At 36.6% G+C, this 17,170-nt stretch overlaps 1 protein-coding gene across 3 annotated transcripts in view; it reads right to left on the reverse strand.

Annotated features, from left to right (window-relative positions):
- Positions 1–17,170, reverse strand: part of CACNA2D3 (calcium voltage-gated channel auxiliary subunit alpha2delta 3) — a 396,474-nt gene that overhangs the window by 228,798 nt on the left and 150,506 nt on the right. For all 3 annotated transcript variants that reach the window (XR_004419272.2, XM_033071436.2, XM_033071435.2), the window contains exon 5: positions 8,348–8,510. Coding sequence is in view for 2 of the 3 variants with exons in the window: in XM_033071436.2 (XP_032927327.1) it covers positions 8,348–8,510 (163 nt within the window). In the remaining variant the exon portion in view is untranslated. The remainder of the gene's footprint in view (positions 1–8,347; positions 8,511–17,170) is intronic.

Below are 17,170 nucleotides of genomic sequence, written 5' to 3' on the forward strand. Positions count from 1 at the left end.
GCTCTTTGCAATTAGAGTGGATGACCTTTAAAGGTCTCTTCCAATCCAAAATACTCCACAATCTACAATCCACAAAAAAATAAAAGAGCACACAAATAATTGATCGCCAGCTTTCCACAGCAGTAATAACAATAATCCTAACAGAAAGCTTTTAAACAAAGGTTTGAGTCCCATGATAAAATCTATATTTTCAACAGCCAGTGAAATGATAGATGACAGAGACAAAGGGAGGCACAAAAGACAGTGCACATGTGTGCAAAGAATCGTGTCATGAGCAAAGCTGTAAGACAGAGATAAAGCCTCTTTCTGCAAAACAGTATTGCAACCTTGTTAAAAAAAAAACATGAAAAGGAATTGAATTTTGAAAATGTGAGCAATTATAAGAATTGAATTTAAATCCATAAGAAAAGATTTATAGTCATCTTGTCTCAAAATAAGTGAAGTCCAAGCATACCTTAAGAGATGCAAGATACTTTTAAATCACTTTTTAAAATAAATCCATATTTACGCAGAGTGATCAGTCACAGAGCAAAATGGTTGCTAATATTTGAATATATTCCAAATCCCAATTCCAAATTGACATGGAATTAGTATTAGTGTGGTATTTATTTAAGGAAAAATTAATTTATACTATTATTAATGAAGACTTCTTTATATTTTTGCTTATTATTGAACTTTAAAGTGTATTTTACAGTCATGCACCAGTTTTAAAAACATGGATTTTACAGCTTGATTTACATGGTTTGAGACTCTCAGCAACATATTGTGTGCCTTATGTTTGTTAGTTGAGTTGACATAAACCATATCTCCTGTTGACAGAAACGCTTGAAAATATTCATGGACTTCAGCATCCCTCACTGAAAAACTCTGCAGTTATGGAAAGCACTGATAAAATTGCTTCCTGTACTTCAAAACCTCCAGAACAGCAGCTCTATCACAGCATCAGGATGAGAAGAACAGACGGAAAACAGTTAAGTCAGACTTCTCCAAGTTAAAATTTATATTATTGCTTTTAATTTTCAAAGCAGCAGATTAAGTTCAGACTGTATAATTGATCATCACATTTTATTTTCTATCTTGATTCTGTCTACTCTGTCCCTAAAGACAAAGCAGTATCTTGCATTAAGGCTTCTACTTCATTATCTAAATATATCTGGATAATTTCTGACAATCTGTACTCCAGTGTAATATTTTTCTTTTGGGCTTTGTTTTGTTTGGTATTTTTCTTCTTTTAATCTCAATTAAAAAGAGTATTTGGAGAAAATAATTTTGCACCTGACCACGCAAAAACTGTTCTCCAGCTGCCTGAAAAGAAAGATCGTTCCTGTAACATATGTGTATTTCCTAATTTAACAGAGAACCAGGCCTGACGATGTAAAAATGCCAAAGCAATTTACTGAGGCACCTGGCAGTTTATGATAGCAGAGATTTTATAAACTAACCAACCCATGGGCTGCTGATAGGTATTCACCAAAAACAGCCAATCTGGTAACAAAAATCCTCCCTAGAGCCAAAACTGCAACTAGCGGAATGCACAGATCACAGCCTAATGTCAGGGGTAGGAAAGAGGGAACTCTTGTTAAGGAGAGGTTTTTGGATGTCAATTACAATTATATTTAAACTACATTATTCAGTTGCTCCCCTCTCAAATACATTATAGTAGGGAATAAAGATTTAATTGAAAAATACACAAAAACATGACTGTGAACTCAAAATATAATTCTGAATCACATGGCAGTACTATGAAATATAACTTGTTAGATGGAAGAAAGGATGTGAAAATTCACTTTTATCGTGGTAGACATGATGAAATGTCAGAAACAGTTGTAGGTAAATGCTGAGAAATGTATTCAGTATAAATCATGACAACATTAAAAAGAACTCAGTGTAAGCACTGGGCTAAAAGTTCAGGTAAATTCCTGAGTTTAAAATATATTCATATAAGGCAAAAAATAAAACACTGTTCATTGCTATAAGCCCCGTTCTCCAATACAATGAAAGCCTGAGAGTAACTTTCCAGACCCAACACTTTTGGGGAAAATTTAAGCTTTATTTTGACATATCATTATTAGATTCGCTAATTGATTCTAACATATTTTCTTCTCCCTGCAGAGAGCACACATCCTCCCTGAAGCAGAGCCTAATGCCTTTAAGGTGAGGCAGTTACTGATATCAGGTTTCTAAAGAGAAAATGCAGGTGAATAACCCTCTGCACGTGCCCAGACACTGGTATTGCAACTCAGGTGGAGCAACGAGGGAAAGCAGGAAGGTACCAAGAAAGCTGTGGATGAAAGACAGTTATTATTGCAGACTTCACAAATTAATGTGGTCCTTTTGTGCACTGCCCACTGCATCTCACTCTTCCACACAGCAATCGACATTTCACCTTGGGCACTTCAAAGACAGTAATCAATTCTTTTCACAAAGTTCCATTGAGGAGTGAGCGTTTCCATGTTCAAACTAATTTGAACAGACATCTGTGTAAATCACACTGGGAAGAAAAATTTCCAAAACTGAGTGTTCAGAACAAGTCCATTCATTTGTACTGGCACGGTGCTGCTGTGTGTGCACCTCTGAGTGGCATTTAAGAGTTTATGAGATATTCACCCCAGGGCTTTACGAGGAGTAAAGGGAAAAAATCCCAAGTTAAAAAATAAAGTTCCACAGAATTCTGAAGCCCACGCAGAGCACAGTGGTTGAGCATGTGTAGAATTTCAGGACCATGAAAATGTAACCGTGTGTGTGAAGGTGGCACTTGGGCTGTGCTGAAGAGACCAGACTGCTGAGCCAGCTCTGAAATGCTTCAATAGCCAGAGCTGAAAGTGAGAAGCTGTGCCTCGGGCTATACAATGGAATCTCAGCAGAAGCAAACTCTGAGAGAACAGGCAAGCACTAAAGCACTGGTTACAATATCAGCCTGGCTCTCAGGACTGATCTGTGTGCTGCACAAACAGAAGGCAGAGCAGAGCTGTGATCCATCTCTGCATGGGCAGGAAAACAGAGACATTAACCTTGCACTGAAACACTAATCTTAAAGAAATTAGGATTTTAGTTAAAAGTTAGAAGAAACTGGGCTTGAGATAGTTGCCTGAAACTTAAATAATTAATTGTCTGTCAGTTTATGTTTGCTTAGCTGTGCTTGCAATGGGAAAGGATGAAACTAGTAGTTAGGTCCAAAGAACACGAACAATTGCAACCAGAAACTCATTCTTTGCAAAATTGGAGTTGCCCCAAAAACCATTTGTGTTGTAATTAATAGAAAAGGTCAGGGTGAGGAAGACTCACCTTACTTCCTCCTTTTAAGATCCCTCCCCACAAAAACGACCCCAGACTTAATTCAAGAAGCCAACCACACATGCTTAATAGCAATTCAATCTAATTACCATAGGAAGCAGGGAATGGGAGAGGCTGTTATTATGAATATGCATTTGTTTAAACCTTTTGTCAATAAATAGACTCTGTGACCACCTGTAATTTTGCAGTGTGTATTAGAGGGTTACCCCACACTGCTGCCCAGCGCTGAATAAACATTCACTTTCTAACTTTAAATTGTTGGAGACTCTTTTATCCGTCACAGTTGAGTATCGGTATTAGACCAATACTCATATTTTGGTAAATCTGTACTACAGCTTAAATTAAAATTCTTCTCATGCAGAACTTGACAACTTAGTTTCAGAGCTGTGGTCACAAAACTATCTTGTGTCCATAATATTTCCTACAATGCTTCAGTGAATCCCACATATATGTCAACATCCTTTGATGTGAGAACAGACTGCATCACTCTACACCACATGGGAGATAAATATATACACACACATAGATAGAAATACATAGATATTCATATATGTGTATGTACATATGTCTTTTCCTTCACTAGTGATGAAAACAAAAATACACTTAAGATAATTAAGAGTATTTAAAACTGGGAAATCTGGGGGTTTTATCCAGTAGTTAAGTTTGGACTCTTTGCTCAATGACTTTTAATAAGTACAAAAAAATTCAGTGGATAACTAAGTCTTGCAAAGCTGTAGAATGCACTTAATTGCATTGTCAGCTGTGTTAATGGGATGAAGGTTTATCCTCTAGGAAGTGTTTCTCCATTATAAAACTGAGCAAGTAAAACAGGATTATATGTTCAGTAAACTAGAAATGGCAACAAAGGAAAAACCTCCCATTACTTTAAATCAATTTATATAAGCCTACTTCCCTTCTATTGCCAAGATAAATTGTTTTATGTTGTTCTTTTCTTTAAGGCAAAATCAAATATATTTCTCAAGATGCATCTGATCCCAACAAAGAAGTTATCCTTTCTCCAATCTACCTCTATTGACACATCTGTCTCCTCCACCACATCTCAGATATACTGTCCAGGCCTTCTAGACAGATTCACATATGGTCATCCTTACCCTACTTCTGTCAAAATATCCAAAGAGGAAAGTCAAACAGGGCTCATTCTACAAGGAATTTTTATCTTTAAAAACATTTAGAAAGGTTGTCTTTGGGTGTGTAATATTTTAGCCCAAAAATCTCAATCTTAGACCAAATATGGAGGCAGAGATATTTTAAGATTTTATGAATTGTAAGGGGGTTAGAAAAAAATTATTTTATACATTAAAAAGCTCTTAAGCACAAAAGTCTCTAGTTCTAAATTTCTTGCTGTGAAGAAACTGCTACACTGAGAAATAGAGTTTAAAAGGTAAGGAGAAGTGCTTGCACACTGGTATTTTTGAATCATTGAAAAGAAGAGAACCTGGGCTCTTCCCCTTTCTAGAATATAAAGCCTACCTTGTCATGTAAAAAAGACCAACGGCAAATTCTGAAACCCAGGAGTTTTTAGGGAGTTAATAGGGAGACAATGGATTTCCCTGTGTGTTTCCTAGATTTTATGTAAACCTACTATAAGTGGATGAGATCCTGCTGTGTGTCACCTCTGGTACTGTACTTTGCTAGGCTTTGCTTTTCAACAGGTGCCATAACTAAGAACTGCCTGAGCATGTGTCACCAAGACACATTGACCCTCACCTTGGCTTTGGTTTCCATCTACATTCCTCTGAAAACCACATTTATCCAAGTATTCATAAGCCTCTTCCATGGAAAAACTGCTGAGTGAAAACTCAATAGCAGAAAATATGTCATTGCTGTCCACAAGTAGGGGTAAATATGAGGTGACAGATTTAGGAAAAAAACCCAAACACTGGAGTAGGTTCTTCATCCCAGATACAGCACATACTTTGGACAAAGAATGTGGGATCTTGGCTACCTACATTCTCATACTAACAAAAGGTAAAATGCTACTCTATTTTTCTTTTATACCCTGTCAACATCTGCAAGATCAGTTTTGAGTCTTCTTTTATCATTTCCTTGTGTACATAAATCCATTATAGACTCTTACTCTCCCCAGTGGCAATCTTATTGCCATGCTCCCCGTGGATGGTTGCCAGAAAGCCTAACCCACATTCCAAGTGCTACTTTTTAATTATATGTCACGTTCCTAGATTCTTCTAAATATACTACTGCCATCTCAGAAAGTAATAAATCAAATGCTGAAACCATACAGACTTTAAATTATTAATCATTTTTTTCATTGTTACTAATGTCTTCTACAATAGTTGTTTAAAATATACTGATTGATAGGTAGAAAGTTGTACCTGAGTATCTTAGGAATGTGTAGCTGTGGAAGTGTACATGCAAGATATGTCCAAGACAGCAGCACATCCCAAATCATTTACATTCTAAATTAACAAATAAGACCTATGAAAACTCATTTTGTGCCTCTATGTAACCGGTGTAAATTTTTTTAATAGAAGAGCCCAGCAGCTGAATGAGACAGTGCCTTAGATACAACTGGACTCTGCCTTTGCATTGCCCAAACTGGATTCAGATTCTGTACTTCCAAAAATGAAACTTTCCTTCTAACATGGAAAACATACCTTCATTCTTCCCTTCTTTTTCCTCTATGAATATTTTTATATGACTGATTCAATAAGAAACTTTTCCCTGCTTTCTGATTTCAGCCCAGGCCAAACCTTTTCCCAAAGCTTAACTGAGCCCACAGTTGTGCAATTTGCAAAGTAATGGAACCTGATTTCAGCCACGGGATTTTTACAATCGTTGTCAACCAGATTATTGAGCCTGGTATTAGTAATTAACTACAGAGCAACTAATTAAGCCTTTAATCATCTCTTGAATAAGCTAGATGAAGTGAGCCCCTGCGGTCTCAGTGCATGGCACATTTGTCAATTCTATGATGAGTCCTGTGACTCTTCTCTGAACTCATTGCAAATTATCAATATCTATCCAAAAGAACCAAACTTATGGAGAAAGTGAAGAATGAGCTTACAAATAAGGTTCTTCTTTTTCTACTTTGACTCAAGAGCCCTGTGTTTAACTATTCAGTGATCACACTTGTCTGTTTTCAACTGTGAGTTCTGGCTGTGGTTCTCCCCAGTAATTCAATAAAATAAAACATAACCTGGAAATGAATAACAGGCCCCTTATAGAGAAATGGTATTCTGCAGACACTTGATTGTAAAGCTATCAATATCTACTGCTTGTACCCTCAGGTTAGGATTAAATTAACTTGTTATCACTCCTCCACATTACAGAACTGGGCAACAAAAACTTTAAGTATATCATTCTCTTCTTGGTAAGAGGACCATTTCCAGACATTGACAGGCTCCAAACAAGATTATTATGTCCATGTGCAAGGAAAATGCCAGTAACAAACTGGATTTCTGCAGTTGGAATACATTTGAATGATTAAAAAAATGCTTTTTCTGCAGCTGCATAAAGTGACAATTCTGGATGGTTTGAATTACACAAAGTAGAAACAAGAATCATCACAGAACTCCATCTTCCCCATCTCCATAGACAATCCCTCTATGAGAGGCCAAACTAAGATGCAGCCCTTTGTCTTTGGCCTTTAACTCTAATTAATCAGCATATAAAATGCATTAAACATATAGCATGAGCACATATCACATGCCTGAATGTTCTTTGGTTCTACAGTTCTCACTAACTACTCAGGATAACTTCCTTCTCCAGAAAAGCACAGTTGCCTGACCTCTATATTCCTTCCTTTTTCCCCCTTAGCAATTCTGGAATGAATTAATTTATAGACAGGCTTGATTAAATAAATATTAGCACTTGCACAAAAGTGTCATTTGGTATCTTTAGAAGCTTTAAGCATTTTCCAAGTCTTTTCAAAATATCCTGCATTAATCATTTCACAACCTTTCAAATACTCTCTAGGAAGATTTATTTTTCATCCCTAGTTTAAGAGTTTATTGTAGGAGGTTTGGCTTCTCAGGATTCTCAAGTCAGAATCCTAACTTTGAAAAGGAGCTGCCATAGCCACTGTTTCTGTTAGCAGACAACTTATCTGAATTAATTCGCCTTATTACACAATATCCTTGCATGAATTACCCCAACTGCTAGACTGGAATATATTAAGAGGAAAGTATTTAATGTCCTTTTAGATGTCTTATAGTATAGTTAAAACACAGAAGAGGAACCACATAATGACATTAAGCAGCTTTCTACAAACCAATGACAAATATACTGAAGATACTGTTGGGAAACTTTGGTGCTCTCCTTTCTTAATTTTTCTTTTATTACTAGCTTGAGAAAAATAAATAGGTGCTGCATAAGCACTGCAAAAATACAAATTCCTGCTGTCTCATTAAAGAGAAGTGGCAAAAGGAAAATGAGTAAATGTATATCTGAGTTTATTTTACATTCCAAATTTTTAGACTGAAGTCCATCACTTCTAGTAGCTAATACTGCTGTTTGCTAGTACAATGTGCTATCCAGCACCTATGTTGAACAGGAGAGTAGAAATCATTCCTTCTACATATTATCTGCAAACTCAGAGCAGAGTTTGTGTCTAGAACTAGAATAGTACATACACTACTAGAAATATTCTTAGAACACTGAAAGCATAAATCCAATAAAGTATTCCTCTCCACCTATCCTGTATCTTTCAAAGGCAATTCTAGATCTCAGCAAAGATAGACTAAAACTGGTGACAATGTAAGCTCTATTCAAATGATTTGAAGATTTTGGAAAATAATTCACCAGAATAAACATATTCTGCCATACTCTATGGCAGAACTCATGTAAGCCTCATATGCAAACCATTAACCTCATGAAACTCCTAAATTGCCACAAAACAAAAGAGATTACTCCCACACTGTTACACTTAAAACATTCTCTCATAGAAAATTTCAGTATTATTGCCAACTGGAAAACACAGATAATACACAGTTAATCAACAGCTTCTTTTTTAATCAAGGGTGTGCTTTTGTTTGGCCAGTGGAATGATGAAATAAAGCAGCTCTTTTCTTACCCTTATTGTACATATTGGTGGGTACTTGGACGTCACTCAGACTGATGTTCACAGGCAGGTTGTTGAAGTGGTCGTTTGGCACCAGAATGAACTCCTTCCCCAGCTCCAGATAGTTTCCTTCTTCATCTCGTTCATTGATGAGCACAGCATTGAAGTATTCATACTGCAACAGAAACCCACATTCTCCATTCAGCATAAATTGGGATTTCAATGGTTTAATACATCTACCAGTCTACTGATTAACATCTCCAGCTACTAGAGTAGAACAAGATGTTTTTATCCTCTCTCAGATTCCCTCCATACTCTTAATACAGGTACATTTATGAAAACAGATTTATCAATACATCTCAAGAAAATCCCATATTGTTTCAGTTCCCTGGCTGCCCTGAAAATATGAAGGAAAGTCCAAGAAAAGCTCTAATCATAAACAATATATGTACTATTTTTAATACAAAGCTTTCTTAATTTAAACATATTTCTGGGTTATTACTTAATTATGATCTCTGTTTAGCTTATTTCCACCAGATCAAGAAGTGCTGTCAGTGCTGAACTCAGCCCCTGACAAACTGAAAGTGTTTTTACTTCACAGGAGTAGTAACTACAGCTGTAGATGTGTCCTCAATGTGTACCAACTGACATTTCCCCAAATTATTTGCTTTATACTGAATTTGAGAAATGCACGTCATAGCTGGCCTTGTAAATTATGCATACTTTAATGTGGACATATAAACTTTGTAGTGACTTATTTTGAATGAGAAATTCATGTCTGCCTGTTAAAGATTCCTGAAGACTATTTGGCCTATTTTGTACAGAACTATAACCAGATAAGCAAAAGCAATTTAGATAAAATTATTGATATCTTTATGACCTAGTTTAATCAGAAATTTTACTAAGCCTTGAAAGCAACACACAGTACAGACTATTTTTTAACCTCTTAAATACCTTAACCCTGGGCAACAATTTGTGATGTGCTTCCTAATTGGAGGAGGCCAAGGTTTAGTGTCTTTCAAGAATCACATTAATTTAAATGAGTCCCTGTCCAAACAAACATTTGAGAGTAAATGCATCTAATACTTAAACATAAATCTATTTTTATTTGAAGATAAAATATTCTGTACTGAAATATTCAGAAATACACCATTCTTCTTGAACTGAACTTCTGGTACATATCATGGAATAATTTCTACAGAAATTCACATGCAGAATTAGTATTTTCAAGGATGCAAATTTTATTTGCCCATGGTTTTACAATACTCTGTAAATGGAAGGGAAAATGGACAAATTTCAAATAAGGATGACAGAATATACTTGAAATCAACTCTAAAAAAGCATTATTTCATTTCATTCAGTGGATTATTTCCTTTTCCAGAGAAGCTAATTAGTAGGCAAGCACTTTCATCAAGTTCTGTAAGTGGCAAGGTTAGCCAACTACTAAAATCTGCTATAGTTAAAAAAAAAAAAAAAAAAAAAAAGGAAAAAAGAAACCATTCATTTTAAAATTAAGGATATTTAGGATTTAAAATTAAGGATATTTAGGACTGATAGTTGATTTAGTACTCATTGATTTATTGGTGTGAGCCTGTATTTTCTCAATTCTACCAGTGTACACACAATAATATGATTTATGTTTGGGGCTTTTTAAAAAGCAAATTGTAGCATAAAATATTCCTTATGCTATTGCAGATTATTAATATTTTCCTGTTTAGTTTTGGGGGTTTTTCTGTTTGATTGGGGTGGGGGTTGCTTTGGCTTGTTGAAGGGTTTTTTGCAAGTGAGAAGCCTACAAAAATAGCATATTTAAGAGAGTCCTGCAAGTTCTAAGGATTAAACATCAGGTAGTGTATGCAGCTCAAAAAAACTACTGAAAAAGATGAGCATTTAATCACAACTGTTACACAATGGCTTCTTTTGGGCTCTTCCTTTCCAAGGAAATTATTGAGTGTGACAGTTGAAAGGTAATAGAAAGAATATTAAAATTTGAAGAAAAAATAATAAAGTAAATCCATCTGGCATTGTGACACTACATTTGAGATAAAGCCTGAGGGAAAGAGGATAAAGTTCTGTTTGCTGACAACACAAATGCTCTACCTAAGCTCTAAGAGAAAATTACTTCAATTTAATCTTGTCAATGGAGGTCAGTCTTTGATATAACCTCAGCTAGGTGAGCTCTGAGTGCACACAATATAACACACTAGAAAGTTATTAGTCTAATAAATAACAAGATAATTGTCCAGGTTAGGAGCAGGTTCAGCTCTGCTGTGACTTGTCCAACAGATGAGTTTGCTGCAGCCTTACCCAGAGACCTGCAGCTGAGCAAGAAAACCTCCTTCATGTCAGCTCTCACATGCATCAATTAGAACTAAAAATCAACTTTTACACTTTTGGGCATTTAGATTTGCTCAAGTACATTGGGGGCTTTTTGCTTGTACATTCCTTCACAGTATCTGCATCATTCTGTGTTTACTCTGACATTTTGAAAGCCCACATTGTATCAGAATAATATGGCAAGGCAAACAGGAATCTCAGTTTTCAGTTTTATCCCTGTAAAGATTTCCTAGTGAAAGCCAATACAAAGGGATCAGTGCCCAGCAGAACAAGCACTGGACCATTCTGCCCCAGCAGGGAGCTGACCACATTTGAGACACCCCAAATAATCCTATTGCTGACAGAACCCTGGGCTGCTCTGCCATACCCATAATCACAGGAGACACAGACTTATGGGGCTGGTACAGAACTATCACAAAATTGCTTTACAGCATCATTCATGCTGACAGGAAAAAGCAGCTTTGGTTAAAACAAAAGATACCTTCAGCCACAATAAAAAACCCAGGTGCTGTGTGATGGTTGCCAAAGATGTATTTTAATTATGACAAAAATAAATTTGTTCAAAATATATAATAGAAAAACCAGGGAAGTGCAAATTTTGTGGCCTGCAATGAGAACCACAGGGGTAGGTTGGAGGCAAGAACTGATCTGCAAGGTAAGAAGGAAACATCTTCAAAGTTCTCCTTTCCAGCTTAGCCACTTATTTTGGCATAATGTCTCAGTTAAACAGGCACCTTGACAACATGGATACTTGTCTGAAACAAAACCTCAGTAATTTAGCTGCAGTACTGAAAAGTATTGCACACATCTCACATAACTGCAGTATTGTACAAAGTGTGGTACAAGACTGATATTATACATTGCCTTTTACGTTTATCATTCTGTAAATAGATATCCAGTGATACCTAAATATTTTATCAAGTATTTGTTAACACTGTAAACAGCATATTTATTTAAACACAAATGTTTACTATTCAACTTATAAGATATATTATAATCCAAACTGCCTTTGCAACTCAGGGAGTATTTGGCACATAAGAGTAAACAAGTATCAGCTTTTATAATTGCATTTTAAAATTAAGTATTTTGGTTATTAACAGCATGAAAGAATGAAAGCCACAATTTTAGTTTGTTATATTGTTTTTCTAAAATATAGAAATTATTTTTATCAAGACAGCAAAATAAGTCTCATTCACAGAGCAATGAGGACCGGAAAGGTGCAAATGGGAACGATTTGCACTAAGTCAGCATTGGAGCAATATTTGGATTTCACTGATAATTCTTAACTACTCAAGAGCCATTTTCACAGTGTTTCTGTAACTTCACAGCTCATCTAAAGAGAAAGTTAAATGTATCTGAAAGATATTCAATTAAGGAAAGTTTATGGCATTTGCCCTGAGCCTCAAAACACTAGAGCATCAGAGAAAACGAAGTAACAGCAAATAACATGGAAAATTAAGGGGAGAGTAAAACCCACCATGAAATAGCATAAACAGCTAGAAATGCTCAATATTTGAAACACCTACAACAGTTGCAGCAAAACAGTTATTATCATCAGAGTTTAAACCAAAAGACAAAAAAGTTCATTTTCTCAAGAGTGACAAATAGGAGCCATCTCTCAGAACAGAAAGGTTCATGGTATGTGAAAAGCAAAATGAGGAAAGTTACCCACCACAAGATGCTGTCCTACAGAATATTTTGGAGACAGTGGTTCTCATTCTGGCACTTGAGTTAAAGAAGAGACAAACATCTGAATGCATATCTGTCTCTAAGTCTCAAAAAAATCTCTTCTGGCAGCTGTCCAGTAAGGACAATCTATGTTTTCAAGCATATGATAAAAGCTCTTGTATTCAATAACTTGGTCTGTTTAGCAAGTAATTATAAAGAGTCATAAAAGCAGTGTCTCATTCAATAAAACCTTCTGAATTTTAAAAAGCTTTTATGTTTGAGAAAACAGCATCTCTTGTTGTAAGAGACATCTTTATAATTTCCAATTATTCTCTGAAGGTTCCCCCTTGCTCCTCTGTAGGAACATCCAGCACCTTTTTTCCCCTCTTTTTTATGTCTTTATTCAGCAGCAAGGCTCAAAAAAACACCTGGGATTTGAAAAATTGTCATCAGTCCTGCTTTAATTATGGAAGTAGCAAAGAAACATTTCTTGCATCCTTGAAAAAACAACTGATCTGTTTTCTACACAATCAAATTAAGATGACCTTCCCCCAGGCTATACATTCCTTCCCAATATGATTACCCCATTAAAATTGCCATAAAAAAGAATAAATAAATAATACTTCATTATAGTATAAAATCTATTATAGCAGTAAATTGGTAAGACATCAAGGTCTCAGACTTGTGAGGATTAACTGACTCACTGAATGTAGAGAGTTATTATGATGGCTATTTCAAATCATCCATTAAAGTTAAAAAACATCACTTTAGGTTATAAGTTTCAGATGAAGCCTCCTTTTCCTTTACAGATAAATAACTTAAAAATATTTACTTTCACCTGTAAAAGTTCTCAAGAGTCTCTTCTTTTTCACAAGACTGAACAAAAACTCTTTGGTCACTAAAATTTAGTAAATAAAACAAGAAAGGAGAAAACACTTAAATAACAGGATTTTAGTTTAGTATTTTGGACACGTTGACAAGCCTTACTAGATATTTATCATTTCTGTTGGGTGTAGAAGAGCAAATACTCAGTGTTTTCATTTTCATACACATAAGAAACCTCCAAGTAAAACTTTCTGCTAAAGACCAAAACCAGTCCCTACTCTGGTGACATTGTAATTTTTCCTTTCTCCCAGTGTGTGTAGGTTAAAAAGATTCCAGTTGCATGGACGAGTGAGTTCAGAGCCAGGGATCATGATCCTAGAGATGCAGCAAACCATGCAATAAATTTAATAACAATTTCTAGAGCAACGTTAAACAAGACTTTCATGACTTCAGTGAATCATCCTGCAACCAGAACACAGTAATTGTAGAGCCTATTTGTGGAGGTTGAGCATTTCAAACACAAAATTACCCCAATCCCAGAGCCAGAGCCCAGTCTAGGAACAGGCAAAGCCTGCAGCCCAGTTCTGCTGAACACTGGGAAAGGGTGAAAAGGCAGCAAAGCCCAGCCTGGCAAATCTACCAGTGTGTCAGTGTGGCCCTTTGCTGAGGGTGATCAGCCCTTGTACACCCTGCAGGCTGAGCAGGGCAGGAACATTTGGGGCTGGGTAGCCCCTCTCAGCTCCCTCCTGCTCCTCCTTCAGCCTCAGCACAGGCTGAGCTCCCTGGGCTCTGCCCTGCAGTGAGGATGCTTCTTCCCATTCCTGATGGACAGGGACAAGGGCTCTCCACTTACTGCTTCCAGTGCACACACAGACCATTAGAAGTGGCTCAATTCTCTTACTAAAAAACATGAGAGGTTTGTAGGGCTTTATTTAAACAATACTTTGGAAACAGCAGCAATTAGCCTAAAACTTGTCGTTGCAAAAGAACAAACTGTGCAAGATCAAAGAACACAAGGGAAGACTAATAGGTACTTCTGAAGGCTTGAGGATGTTAAAACATTTTTGAACACACTTGTATCAAGTTTGCAATTTGCTTCCATCCTGCAGCAGGGTTGATCCTCCCTTTCCAAACCAGGAAAAGCTAGATAAAACATTACACAGTAAGCCAAGATTAGATTCGTAATATTTTCAGAGAATTAAAAGCCTTCACTATGTCTCATTTTATTTATAGGTTAGAACTAGTATGCCACTGATACAGGTGTGGCCAAATCAGAGTTGCACAATACATAGAGCAAAACACATGCCAACAGGTTGTCAGGATGTCTTGCTTCTGAATTCCACTAACTCAAATATGCCTCAAACCAGTTTTATGGAGCTGACCTTTTTTAAATAAATTGTACCACACATGTATCATTACAGGGGGAAAAACACCTGCCTTATTTTAATTCATTTTAATAGCCTTTTTATTATTAGCTAGAACCACAGGATTACTTCATTTCTCCTGAAAGCCCTATGGCTAATACCAAGCTAATGAACAAGCAGGATCAATAACTTCTGCAAAATAATTCTGTAAAATAGAAGAGCGAAGTGGCAGAGCTGCTTCAAAGTCAGTGCACTAATACATTCTGATCTTTTTCATTTTACCACGAGGTAACCAGTGAATGGTGTTCAATACATAGCATTAAAAAAATACCATTCATACAGTTTAAAACGTGCTATAGAGCTAGAGAAGCAAACCATTTCACAAACAGATAATATGAACACTTTTAAAGTGAAATCAGTGTTCTGTGCATATTCAGCTCATCTGACACATTCAGGTTGATGACAGCCTCAAGGCTGCTTGTAATTATCAGTGGAGACATTATGTGACTTCTCTGTGCCTTTCTACAATCAGATGCCCTAAGTGCCTCTTCCTACTTCCTAGCAGGAACCAAAAAATATTTCTTGAGCTCTGCGTCTTCTCTGTCTCCCACGAGAAGCAACTTTAACCCAGACCCTTCAGCCTAAAGCATGCAGACATTGCTGCTCTGCTCAGCACAACATGCTCAGGGACAGGACAGCCTATTCATAACCTTGTGCTGGGCTGGGGGTTAATAACTGTTCCCAAAAATGCAAAAGGTAACAAGCAGTTTGTATCCAGCAGTTAACATTTGATCACTAACCGTGGCCCTGAATGATGAATTAAACATGTACTTCACCAGATTTATTTTTTTCAGACCAACAGGGGATAATCAAAATAATTAAATAGTGAAGAACTAGAACAGAACAGAATTTCATGGTGCCCACTACAATCCCATCTTTGTTTTGTTACTTCCAACCACCCACCAACACACAGGAGGTTAAATTAATATTATTGACTACAAAAAGGAAAGCAAAAGTACACGTGCAACATTATTGAATTTATTTGGGGGTAAAGTGAGAGATGAGATGTTGAGCAACTGAACATATACAAATCCTCTTCAAATGATTAATGACTCTCTCAAGCAATATAGAAATTTGGTCAGCTAAGCCCACAGTTGAAATAACAAAACTATGATGATGAGTTAATTTAATAAAAGAAACACATGTCTCTAGAGTAAAGGGGGAAGGACAATGCCATCTATTTTATTCATAAAATAAGTTTGGAGTGTTTAAAAACATCTCACAGAGTATCACACATACACTTCTCTGATTCTTTACAATTTTGCTTTGTACTGATTGTAGACATAAAGTTTGAAAAAGACACAAAGAAAATACTTTTTAAATTTTTCTTGACTCCATTCAGCAAGCATATGTCCTAGATACAGAAATTCAGAATATGCATAAACCAGCTGAGGCAAGTTTACATCAAATACAAGTTTTTTATTTGCCCTAGGAGAGAGCTGGGAGACAAGGGAGGTTGGAAAGAGGGGCAAGTTAAGAATCTGGATATTGAAAAATATCTGCATGGATAAAATTAACATCTGCACACTATTCTCATCCTGAACTTCTATGGATAAGTGAATGGTAGAGCCCAAGAGTTAAGTTTGTGAAATATAGAAACAGTCTTTTATGTTTTCAACTTCTAACTATTTTTCACATCAAGAAAAGACAGGTCAACAGTGATAAATATAAAAGCAGCAATAGAAGAACACATTACATGAACTGAATTTGTCAGAGCAATATCATGAAACTATCTGGAGTCTGGACAACTATTTCTTCACTATATTAAATTCTCAGATACTCACAGAACAATTTACTGGGACACTCACTGAGCTGTGGACTGTGTTGCTATTGGAATCCTGAACCCAACTTCAGAGTTCTGGTCAAACTAGAGCACAGGGGTGGTGGGGGGACTGTGAACACAACTGAAGAAAGAACTGAGAAACAGTACCAGCATTTCCATGTTCCTGCTCAGGATTATGTGGAAATTTTATCTATTCCAAAATAAAATAGATAAATAAAGTAATTTCACGATTATAAGCCGCACCGTTTCGACTAAAATTTTGGTCCGAACCCAGAAGTGCGGCTTATAAGCAGGTGCAGTCAATATAGGGATGAAGTTCAGAAATTTGCCAACCTGGAAGTGCGAGCCCGCATGGCCCTGAGCCGAGCCGGATCCCACACAGCCCTGAGCCGAGCCAGTAAACCCCGCGATCCCGCGATTCTGTTACTAATTGGCAATTCTGTGAAAGTTGCACGCGGGTCCTCGCCGCGAGCAGAAGTGTGGCTTACAATCCAGTGCGGTTTATTTATGGACAAAGAACAAAACGTTGCCGACACCCAGAAGTGCAGCTTATAATCAGGTGTGGCTTGTAATAGTGAAATTACTGTACTTTTAGAAAAGTTGATCAGGCTCATCAACCAGAGGCAAATTTCTGCTTTGAAATCCATCTGGGGGATCGGATAGCTGGTAGTTTTAAGAATCATCTACCCCACAATCCAGCTTGCTGCTCTGCCTTTTTTACAATCATTAGAAGTTTAGGTTCAAGAAGCAAGAGAGATAACATCTCCCAAAGACTCTGTTCATTCCTAGGACGAGCTT

Source organism: Catharus ustulatus, chromosome 13 (assembly GCF_009819885.2).
Source record: "Catharus ustulatus isolate bCatUst1 chromosome 13, bCatUst1.pri.v2, whole genome shotgun sequence".
Taxonomy (NCBI): Eukaryota; Metazoa; Chordata; class Aves; order Passeriformes; family Turdidae; genus Catharus; species Catharus ustulatus.